Source organism: Paroedura picta, chromosome 1, assembly GCF_049243985.1.
Source record: "Paroedura picta isolate Pp20150507F chromosome 1, Ppicta_v3.0, whole genome shotgun sequence".
Taxonomy (NCBI): Eukaryota; Metazoa; Chordata; class Lepidosauria; order Squamata; family Gekkonidae; genus Paroedura; species Paroedura picta.
The window spans coordinates 149,282,004-149,294,416 of record NC_135369.1 but is presented as its reverse complement, the minus strand read 5'-3'; the positions used below and the strand labels follow the sequence as shown (position 1 = coordinate 149,294,416).

The following is a 12,413-nucleotide window of genomic DNA, read 5'->3' as shown; positions in this document are numbered from 1 at the left end:
AGTTATTTTTGAAACTGTCAGCTTGGATAATATTCGGTTCTTTTACCTTTTTTGTGACTTCCAGTGATTCTCATCTAGTTGTATTTTTTGACCTACTTGTGACATATTATAAACAGAAGTAAATGAATACGCACTTCAGTAGAACTAATCTGAATATATGTGTTTCGGTTAAAGTTTGGGAACTTTCATGTATGATTGAATTGTTTTAAGTAGGCAATGTAAAATCAAAATAATATGCTAAGTAGAGGATAGTCGGGGGACTATTAACAGTAGAGGTTTGTTGGACAGATGTTTGCTAAAACCACACTGGCAGTCTATCCAAAGTTATGAATGTTAAATGTAGCTTTCAATGGAAGAGATATGCATGTATTTAAATCTTTTCTGCTGCAGTCAATTGTACTTAGATGATCTTAATTTAAGATGGATTATGCCTCTAATACACAAGCAATATGAGTATTGGTTTCTTCTGTAGTTCTAGGATTAGAAAGCCACTATATTCCCAGAATCAGTAATCTTTTAGTGCATTTGTACGTCACTTATGTTGCAATTTATTGGACAGGAGGGGGCTAATTTGATTGTAAACTGTGTGTGTTTATGTACCTTCCTTTGAAAGGAATAGGGCAGTCAAGAGGTAAGATACCATTGCTTCCTAACTGGAGCTCTAGTTCAAGGTGAAAAACCAAAGAATCATTTAGGAGTAACATTGCCAAGACTTGCATTTTCAACATTCTGGTTCCTAGGCAAGCTTGATGGTAAAGCCAAGTACAGATCTAGTAGTGGAGCCAGTTGTTTGGTGGATCTGGAGATGGGTCCAATACAGAATGTGTCTACTCACCTAATATATGCATCTAAAACTTAATCTGGTTTGGGATGAGGAAATGGCTTTGTCCTTTGCTTTTGTGCCAGGTGACTGCCCCTCTCCAGGCAAAATGAAGGCAAAGAATGCTTTGGCTGGTTTTCCATGGCTGGTTGACAAATCCAATTAGGTGATGAAGTTTTTACGTGATGAAATGATGAAGTTTTTACGTGACCTTGGGTCTCAGGGATCACTGGGTTCAGTTACTTATGTAACAGTTGAGTCTTCTCCAAAATATTATTGTTTGAACTCAAGGAAAGGATTGACCCATTGGAACCCATCTATCTAATATATAGGATATATTTAAAGAAGTATTTCTAACAATGCATTTTAATTGAAGTAGTCAAAAAAAGTGATGTGGCATTATGGGATTTGTGCTTGCTGTTTTACTTGATGTATGAGAGAGAACTGTTGTCACATGAACAATAAAGATTGATAACTGTTGCTATAAAATACGTTTTGGTCCTCATCAGCATTTTCACCATTGCTTTTTAAAAGCTGATTTATTACTGTGATTAATGCCTCTAAAACTCTGATCAAAATGGATCTGTTCAGTTTTCTGGCTTCAATCCCACAAGTCACATTTTACCTCAGAATGACATAAATCAGCTTAGCCTGGCCTCTATAAAAGCCAGAGAGGAAGAATGTAGAAGTAATTTTGGGTTGTCACTGAATGATTGGTTTCCTGATTTCACACTTTTACCAAAAATAGAACAGGCCTTACCGTAGCTGTCATAAGCGTCTTCACTTGTCCCATGACCATAGTCATAATATTCAGGCAGACTGCAATAGATTCAGACAGTAAGGAGGGTTATTGCAAATGGAAAGCTTCAGAGGTCTAAATCTAAACAAAATATGAAGATGCAACTTCATACTGTTGTCCCATTTAAAAAGCGAGAAGTAGCAAGCCATTAAGGCACAAAGCAAAAAAACAACCTTGAAATGAAAAATAAGAAAACAACCTCTCAACATACAATAGATTGCATTCTTTCTCTCTTCAAAGTTATTTCTTATTAAGGAGTAATCTTTTGAAGGCTTGACTGTAAAGGTACAAAAGGGATATTTTCAATACATATGGCTCTAAAAGGACCTAGGCAATTACTATTTCACTCTCAATTAACTTAAAGGAAGTGTATCAGTCAGGACTCAACAATCCAATCAACATCTCCTGAACGAGCCTTTCCTATTAAAAAAAAGGGGGGGGGGGCTTGTGATTTTTGAAATGAGCCTGCAAGATTATTCTTGCTTGCCTTTCAAAGCTTTCAATGCTTCAGCTATGCTTCTGGATCAAATTAATGACCTCATTGGGAATGCACTCTAGAAAAATAAGGAATCTGAAGTTCACTCAGTCCATGTCCCTATACTACAGAAATAACATCTCTAACGATATTTTGCTATAATTTTCATTGTAGATAAACATTTCTTAACAGGGAGAGAATTAGAGCCAAGCCATATGTTACATGTGTTTTTAAACATTTTCCTACACTCCCCCACAGCCACATAGCAGCCTTCTTTAAAAAACCCAAAAGACAGAGAGTCAAAACAGATCTGGAACAGTGTGCAGAGGGAGAGAAAGGTAGGATTGCCAGCACTGTGTTGGGAAATACTTTTTTTTTGGGGGGGGGAGACGCATTGTAAAATCAATATCTGAACAATTGGGCAAGCTTTGGGAGTATAAGTATAAACGCTATAGGAACGGGTTACTGCTTTCTTGTCTTTATGACATCACATCTCATCCATCTTTACCTAGTGCATGATCTGTTAATCTAAACTGAATATCGTGACCGTGACAACTACCTAGATATGCTCTGAAAGACTCTGCAATGGAGATACATATGTCCAAATCTGGGTCACTGAAATGATATATAAACCCTGTTTCTTTCTGGGATGCAAATAGTTTCACTATCTTCACTCACGGTTGATATTGTGCAAAATGTTTGAACCATATTTATTTATTACATTTGAAGATTTGGAAGCAAGCTAATAAAAACCATACTTGACTCCCTTCTAGTCTTTTGGAATTTTAATATAACTAAGACAAAACGGTGATCCTGGCTGGGAAGCAGAGTGTTTGGCTTGTGTTGATCCACCAGCCTTGGAAAGGGTTAAGCTTTCTTTATTAAACTTCTGTTTGGGGATGTTCTTGGGATTAGCTTCATCAATGGATAAACAGGCGGCTGCAGTTGCTGAAAGGGCCTTCATTCAGTTACATCTGGCTTGTAAGATGACTCCTTACTTAGGCTATACCAGCCTATCCATGTTGATCCATGCTACCATATCCTTCAGACTGGCTAGTGTAAACGGTTATACAAAAAGGGCTGCCTTTTGAAGACAATGCAAAGTCTTCAAATGATTCCAAATGTGGCAATAAGACTTCTGGGGAAGGGATGGGCACGGACTGAAAACTTCCCATTCAGGGAATTCCTGACCCCCCGACCCCTGATGATCCAACCCCCCCCCCAATTAACCAATCCAGTTTATGTTGGTACGTTTTGCTTCTCCCCACTTAAAAGTGGGGGGAATCCAAATGGGAAGCTACAATGGTTTCTCGCCAAACAGCTAATTGTGCAGAGTAAACTCCCCATATGATTGGCTTGGGATGTGCTGGGCTGCCCGGCATGGGCCCAGTCCATTATACCCTGTCAAACGGTTGATCACATGGTATATACTCTGGTTCATGCCCATTCCTCATCCTGGGGTCAGTTTGTCAGAACAGCCTCTCAGAAGAAATAGCCAAAAAATTATCTGTTTGTTTTGGCACCCAATTCAAAATTCTGCTTATCATTTATCACTTTTAAAGAATGTCATGATGTCATACCTAACAGACTTATCCCCTAGTATATGTCTCTGCTCTAGTTATGCTTCTTGTGGTATCGTCATCCAGGAGTGTCCATTTGGGAACATTCAGATCATAGGCTTTCTCTGTGGTAGATCTATTCCTCTACATGATTGGATGTGGAGGCAACTATCCCTTACTGTGTTTAGGAAAGAATGCCAGAAGGTTTTATTACAGGGGCCATTTGGTGGACAATAAAATGTTCTGGCAGACCTGGTTGTGTTCTGGACTGAATTTTAAAGTATATATTGTTGCTGGATGCTTATGATATTTTTGTGTCCTTGAAGCCTTTGCTGTTTTGCTAGCTACCATGGGACTGAGCAGATGAGGTAGGATATAAATATTTTAAATAGATAATATCACTAAAAACTGGATTTCACAATCATACCAAGATGTCCCCACCTCTCTTCCCAAGGCTTTCGACCAGTCTAAGTTTTAAAAACCAGTTCTCACGCTGCCACACCCGGTCCAAGGAGACCATAGACACTAGGTTGATATTTTTAGTTACATTGTTGTGATCTTTGATAGTTCCACAATTTAGAGATATCACATTATCCCTAAAAAGAAAAGTTACTGTCGTCCATGTATTACAGGAGTCAGGAACCACCAGGAATGTTGTTATGGTCATATAAGGAGCTACAGAAGTTACATTTATCATACTTTATTGAGGCAGGAAATAGGTGACAGTCCCTGGGATGTAATGGAGGCATCCCAATGAGACCACTCAGTTGTCACTATTTATTATATTTATAAGAAAAAGGGCAGCCAGATGTATGTGTGTGGGAGTTTGTAGGGGAGTTGAAGTGGAGGGGACTTTCAGCTCTGTGGCATTCCCAAAACAAAAGCAGGTTTTGCCACTTTGTGTTGCTTCAGATTTTGTACTTTTTCCTGTAGGAATTTATTATAGACACATACTCTCATAAGCCTTGCTGTCCCAATGATAACAGTTTTGGCGGTCAGAAGTTTGATTTTGCCCTCTCTAAACTGTCCCCCCCCCTCCAATTTCAACCCATTTACCTTCTTGCATTGAAGTCAATAGGAACCACTGACAGCCAGGCCAGTCCTGGTATGCATAGCTCTGCCTTCAGTGGAAAGAAAGCTTCTACCCCCTCTTTTTGCTTACTGTGCTGGTTTTATATTTACAGCAAGTTTTTTTTTTTTAAGTTAAGGGAAGATTCCAAAATGTAGTCAGATGTGCTGCAGTGCCTTCTACCACCTCTCCATTTCAGTACCTGATTCTCATCTCATTCTCCAGTTGTATTAATCAGAGCTTATGAGATGCTGGAGAAGATAAGGCAGTGCTGGGAGTTCAGAAATGTGATAGGTTGAGAATGAATTAAATGTATGTGTCTGGACAAAATGTGCCATCTGGTAGATGCAAGTCCTCAAGAAAATTGTACTTTATGGGGCATCAGCCAGCTTGGTGTCGTGGTTAGGAGCACAGACTTCTAATCTGGCGAGTTGGGTTTTGTTCCCTGCTCCCCCACATGCAGCCAGCTGGGTGACCCTGCTGGGGTTGCCACAGCACTGATAAAGTTGTTCTGACTGAGCAGTAGCACCAGGACTCGCTCAGCCCCACCCACCTCACAGGGTGTCTGTTGAAGGGAGAGGAAAAGGAAGGCGACTGTAAGCCGCTTTGAGACTCCTTCGGGTAGAGAAAAGTGGCATACAAGAACTAGGGCTCTGCGCAGCGCCGCTCAAATCAGCCGTTCCAGGCCGACACAGCCTGGGGGGAGATGCGGGTGCTGGTGCGTAGCTCAGCACACACAAACATATGTCCACCGAGTTACACACTGGTGCCTCTCCCCTTCTCCCGCGGCGCTGGCTGCATCGGCTTGGAACGGCTGATTCGGACGCTGCCACACACAATCGTAATAAGAACCAACTCTTCTTCTTCTAATGGACATTAATTGTAGAAAACATTGCCTTGTTTCCAATTAACAACTGCCAAGGAAACGAGAGTTTCTTGGATGCATGAATGCTATATTGCTAAATTATAGGATAGAAATTAAATTTGACATTAAATAGCCCAGCTTTGTTGATTCTGAGTTCATGCAATCCTTGTTTGCTGAGATCTGTTAACAGTGCTGCATCACCTGAATTAATTGAGATTGGTCTTTTAATAATGCTTTTAAATAGTCATAGAAAAACATTTAAGCAGGCTCAGTTGTTTGAACTATAATTCAGTGATCAGAATTTTAAAAACAAGGTAGGATGAAAATATCGTTCCAGTAAATTTATGTGACAGGCTGTGGTGTTCATTCAGGTAAATTTACAGTAGGTAAAGGTAAAGGTGCTGAATCCCTTGTGCAAGCACCGAGTCATGTCTGACCCTTGGGGTGATGCCCTCCAGCGTTTTCATGGCAGACTCAATACGGGGTGGTTTGCCAGTGCCTTCCCCAGTCATTACTATTTTACCTCCCAGCAAGCTGGGCACTCATTTTACCCACCTCGGGAGGATGGAAGGCTGAGTCAACCTTGAGCCGGCTGCTAGGATCGAACTCCCAGCCTCATGATCAGAGCTTCAGACAGCATGTCGGCTGCCTTAACACCCTGTGCCACAAGAGTGTCTTAAGAGTGTCTTAATTATCTGTTTTGAACTCAAATTCTATGAGTATTTCTAATGTACAAGTGAATTCTAGTGGTGAATTTATAAGAGAGTCAGTGAATACTGGATTTCCTCTTGGATTGATTATACTTGTGCTAAGGTATTGCCAGCACAAGTTGATAATACCTAGCACAGTTCAATGATGTGAATACTTTGGCCACTGTTGCCACAAACGCAGAATGGGGCACTATATTTCTGACCTATACTAACTAGAAGCTTGGCCTGTGCTGGGCTACCCAGAGGAGGCTCTCAGCCCAGCAGACCCCACCGAACAGCTGATCACATGGACACGCGAGCTCCCCACATGTAGCTGCTTTCTCCATCCTTACATTCAAAATGGCCTCTCTGTTTCTGAAGGGAAAGAGTAAATTATTTCCTTGCCTCTACTGGCTATGTTCCATTTTGGAAAACTGGTGCAAGGGCAGATTGGGAAAAGCAGCAGGGGATGCTGGGATGGGTGTCTAACCCGTTGGTTATCTGTCAAAAGGGATAGCCTTTGGCTATTGTTTGCATAATAACCATGACTGTATGAAGGAGGAGATTGTACTTTGTGGGAGACTGAAAAGAGACCGAGAAGCACCATTTGTGCAAAAGGCTGTTGTGCTGAATCTTTTTTCCCCAAGAGCCCAATAGTATATCAGTAGTATTAAACTGCAGTGGAAGCAGTGGCTAGGGTGGGTAGATGGGCTGTAAGGTATCCTTTCCAGTTATTTCTTTATAGCTACCTTTATACATTACATCTTGCAATCAATCATCTGTTTTGTGTCACTGAACTGAATTGGATTTTTTATAGTACACAAACTGTGTTCAGGAAGCACTGGAAAAAATTAGGATCTTAAAGCAGCATTTTCATAAGTCATAAAAGGAGCAGCCATGTTAGTCCGTTGCTGAAACAAAATAAATGGGAGTATAAGAACAAAGTTTGAGTCCAGCGCAGGGGTAGTCAAACTGCGGCCCTCCAGATGTCCATGGACTACAATTCCCAGGAGCCCCCTGCCAGCGAATGCTGGCAGGGGGCTCTTGGGAATTGTAGTCCATGGACATCAGGAGGGCCGCAGTTTGACTACCCCTGGTCCAGCGGCACCTTTAAGACCAATGAAGTTTGACTCTGGGGATACGTTTTCAAGTGCACACTCATGGCTTCAGATACCCTTTTATGACACCTTAAAGATTAACAAATGTACTGTGGCAGAAGCCAAAGCCTGTTTGGTCAGGTTCCTACAAAACATTATCTTGCAATTTTAAAGAAGCCTTGTAGATTACATTTCTGCTGAAAGCACAGGGCTGCCAACATCCAAGTGTGACCTTGACATCTACTAGAGTTACCACCCATGTCCAGACTACAGAGATCCATTCCCCTGGAGAAAATGGTTGCTTGGGAGTGTGAACAGCACTGAGATCCTGGGTCTCCCCAAACTCTGGCCTCTACACGCTCCACTTCCAAAACATCCAGAATTGGCAACTCTACCCTGAAGTAAAAGGTCATGTCTCTGCAGAGAACATGTTTATGATTTCCAAAACTGTATGGCTTAGAAAATTCATTGTGCGTTTTTAAGAACAGTTAGAATCTCAGCTTAATCTGAAGGGACCAAATTTTTAGCAATATCATTCAATAAATGCCATTTCTATTGATAAGAAAGATTTATGTCTTCATTGTCTGCCTTCCCTCTTGCTCTTATTTACAGTCCGTTACCTTCTTGGAAGACAAGTATTACCTGCCCTTGTTATTTCGGGTTGCATGTGCTGTGCTGTGCTGCTTAACCCTTTTCAAGAGAAACTTTGTATGGGATCATCATGGGTGGCTGAAACGAATACCCACAGTTTAAGAGAAAGTTCCTCTAGAAGCTAATGGTCCTGCTTTATCTAGGCAAAATATGAACCTCCACTCAATGCTTTAGAAAGTCTTACATACCTACAGTGTTAGGGGGGGGGGGAGTAGATGGGGGCTTTGTGTGGAAGTGTGAATTGGCTGCAATGCCCTCTGGTAATCCTCTAGTAAGAACTCTTTAATTATGTTTCCATGGAAATGCTGCCTCAAGGGATTCAAATGCTTGGAGACATAAATCTCACCCAAGTGAGACAAAGGCACTTGGCTAACAGTCACATTTTCACAAGGTATATAAATAGCTGTTTGCCCAGCATTCTTGATGAAATGTTCAGATTTCAGCTTAAAAAATGGAAACATCTGAGATACGTCTTATATAGGCTTTCACAGAATTTGACACAATTATGGCAACCTTCACTGGATAAATATGAATTTTCTTTGGTTTGGGGAAGGCTTCTTACATAGAATGATAGGGTTAGAAGGGGTCATACAGGCCATCTAGTACAACTCCCCTCTTAATGATCAGCCTAAAGCAGCCTTTCTCAACTATTTTAATGTTGAAAAAGCCCTGAAACATTCTTCAGGCTTCAAGAAATCCAAAAGTGGCACTATCATGCAGAATATGGTTGGGAAGCATAGCTGTGTACACACCCACTTGAGTCCCCTCCCTTTCCACCTTCTCCAGACTCATAATTGACTAATTTGGGGGCAGTGTTTGACATGACCATATATTAAAATATGTTTAACAAATATTAAAAATTAATTAACTCCCACCCATTCAGGAAACCCTTTTAAGACCATCAAGAAACCCTATTTGAGAAAGCCTGGCCTACAGCATCCCTGACAATTATTCATCCAGTTGAAACTTGAAGATTGCCAGTGAAGGAGAGTTCACCCCCTCTTGAGGCAACCACTGCTGAACTCCTCTTGCTGTGACCCCCCCCCCCAATATCTAGCTAGGTGTAGTGGTTAGGAGTGCAAACTTCTACTCTGGTAAGCCGGGTTTGATTCCGTGCTCTCTCACATGCAACCAGCCGGGTGACCTTGGGATCGTCACAGCACTGATAAAGCTGTTCTGACCGAGCAGTGATATCAGGGCTCTCTCAGCCTCATCCATCTCACAGGGTGTCTGTTGTGGGGAGAGGAAAGGGAAGGCGACTGTAAGCCGCTTTGAGACTCCTTCAGGCAGAGAAAAGCGGCATTTAAGAACCAACTTGTGGCCCGGCAAGCTTCTTTTTGCGGGAGGGGGGGAGAGGGTAGCAGGGCTGCACATGCGCATTTGTGCCATGCGCAGCCACAAACGCGCATGCACGGCAGTTTCACGCATGCGCAGCATGTGCGTTTTGGGCCGCACTTGCACGTTTGCGGACGTGCATGCGCGACATGCGCGGCCGGGCAATCGCCCTCCCCACCATCGCCGGTCTGCAGCCTTAAAGGATCACTGTGCTACAGGACTCTTGGGCCCTTTCTGCACCTTTCCGCAAGCAAGAGGAGAGCAATCAGCAAACCATACGCTAAGGAAATGCATGGAACCAAAGTATTGTTGTCTCTGCCTCCAATTCCTGTCCTTGCACCCGCTTCGCTCTCCCTTCTCCGAAGGCCAGGATTTTTTTTAAAGCTGACCACCAGGCATTTGGTTGAGGCCCAGGCTAGGAAGAACTGTACCCTTCCTGTGCAGGCCTGTAAAAGCCTGCTGAGACATACCTTGAAGCTGCCCCCTGAAGGACTGGAGACCCTTGGATATGGGGGTCGGGGTGGGGTGGGATTGTAGTAGGCTAACCTGTTGCTGTGGTTTTACCACCATCTGGGGTTTTGTATGTATTTTTAACTGGTTTATGAGATTTTAGATTTTATGTAAACTGCCATGAGCTGGCTGACTATGGGAGTGGTGGTTTAAATATTTGAATATAAATTTTAAGAACTGGAATAGCCAAGAAATATTATACTCTGATATGATAACTTGTTTGAGTAGAGATCATACTTAAATTCTAGGGAAACCTGAGTCCAAACAGTTTTCATTTAAAAAACTCATCACCGTTTGGATCTCTTGCCCCTCCTCCATCTAATGCGGTGGTCCCCAATCACTGGGCCACGGCCCGGTGGCCCTGGCACCGGGCCGCGGCTCCCTGCCTTCGCAGGACTGCGCCGGGCCGCGCATGTGCATTTGTGCCATGCGCTGCCACAAACGCGCATGCGCAGCACTCCCGCACATGCGTGGCCAGGCAATCGCCCTCCCTGCTGCCGCCGGTCCGCAGCCTGAAAAAGGTTGCAGACCACTGATCTAATAGACAAGTTTGAATTTATATGGCACAGCCATTTCGATTTCTTTTGGCTCATGTATGTTGTTGCTCTCATTGGTTTAGGTTCCTTTCCCTTCCACTCTGTTGCTGAATATTCTTTTGTTTCTTTTCATCATTGTCACACCATTTCCACACACACACGCCAATTTTACAGCATTTATATGCAACTGGTACTGAAAATAAGGTTGGGAAACATGTCACTTTTAATGGAAAACATTTGGCATAAAGAATGAGAGAATGTTGGGAAAATAGCTCACAGGTTCATTTCTCACATGAGAGAGACAAAATTGAAATTGTGATATTCAAATCAAACCAAAGAGCTTTTGAAATTTGGTCTCATCCTTGTTAATGAGCATGTCTCTTCCAGCATGTCTACATCAATGACTTATTCTAAAATAACTAGGCCATTTCCAAGGGGCATACACAATGTTTATTTGGGTTATTTGCCCTTATGCTTTCATTTTAGAACCTTTTAAGGTAGGAAAACACTGTAGTTTTCAGGCAAATACAAATACTTCATAAAAGTATATGTGGACATAAATATGCACATTAAACCCATGTGAAATGAATATGTACAGACAAGGCCAAAGGGAAAGGAAGGAAAGACAGGAATGGAATTCTTGGATGAGAAAATCTGTTCAAATATTCTGTAGCGAAGCCATCAGAGATAACACTGGAGGTCTGTAACAGAAAGGAGTCTTCCAAGAACCTTAGAGGGCATAAGTGATTTATAGGGGAAACTTTTATCTACTTCAGGGGTAGTGTATTTGATACAGTTGTGCTCATTGAATCAAATAAATGAGAGGTGGCATTTCAAAACAGTTTTGGATGATGAATGCCTTAAGTGGATTGCAGTGAAGACCCATAAAATGTCATCTTTTAGGCTTGCTGACTTGATTCATTTCAATAGTCTCAAAATAAAATATGGGGAAATCTTTATTTATGAACAGATAGATATGAACACAAAACCCAAAATGAAATACAGCAACACATAAATACAGTGAATGTTACTTAAAATGGGGGAAACTGTATAATAGAGAAAACTAATAGTGAGTATGGTATATTACAAAGATGGAGTCATTGTTCCATCTATTGCTTACACACAGATGTTGTTCTCTGACATAGGGGTGTGCAAGAAAAAGATCATTTTTTTCAGATTTGGATATACTGGATTTGAAAAATATAGGTATTTCCTGATATTCCTGAATTCCAGTACTGGTATGGTATTTGGATTCAGTAAATATTTGGGATGCCTGAATTTTTTCAGGTCTATTATACCCTATGGGGACCATTAAAGTCAATGGCAAATTTATTGTGAGTTGGTGGGGGAGCTGAGTTAGAGCCATCAAATGTGCAGGTGCTGGTCAGGTTCTCTAATCTGTATTAGCCTTTAAACTACCTCTCTGTGTACACATACATATTCATCTCTGCAAATTACATGGACTATGGATGCAAATTATATGGACTATTTGCCAGTCCTCCCACTTTGGTGTCATCTGCAAACTTGATGAGTATTCCCTCCACCCCCTCATCTAGATCATTAATAAATATGTTAAAAAGTACTGGGCCAAGCACCGAGCCCTGAGGTACCCCGCTACTCACCTCTCTCCAGTCTGATGAAACACCATTGACAACAACTCTTTGAGTGCGGTTCTCTAACCAATTCCCTATCCACCGAACTATCTGAAAATCCAGATTGCAGTCCTTCAACTTATCCATCAGAACATCATGGGGAACCTTATCAAAAGCTTTACTAAAATCCAAGTAAACGACATCAACTGAATTTCCACGATCCAGCAAACCTGTTACTTGGTCAAAAAAGGAAACCAGGTTGGTCTGGCAGGACCTGTTGGAGACACATCCATGCTGACTTCCTTGGATCACCAAATTGTCCTCCAGATGTTTGCAGATCGCTCCCTTTAATATCTGCTCCATTATCTTCCCCACAACAGAAGTCAGACTCACTGGTCTGTAGTTTCCCGGGTCAT

General features: G+C 41.9%; 1 protein-coding gene across 5 annotated transcripts in view; it reads right to left on the bottom strand.

The window, feature by feature from the left end:
• Window positions 1-12,413, bottom strand: part of KHDRBS2 (KH RNA binding domain containing, signal transduction associated 2) — a 537,632-nt gene that overhangs the window by 67,520 nt on the left and 457,699 nt on the right. For all 5 annotated transcript variants that reach the window (XR_013226200.1, XR_013226203.1, XR_013226205.1 and 2 more), the window contains exon 8: window positions 1,581-1,639. Coding sequence is in view for 1 of the 5 variants with exons in the window: in XM_077307912.1 (XP_077164027.1) it covers window positions 1,581-1,639 (59 nt within the window). In the remaining 4 variants the exon portion in view is untranslated. The remainder of the gene's footprint in view (window positions 1-1,580; window positions 1,640-12,413) is intronic.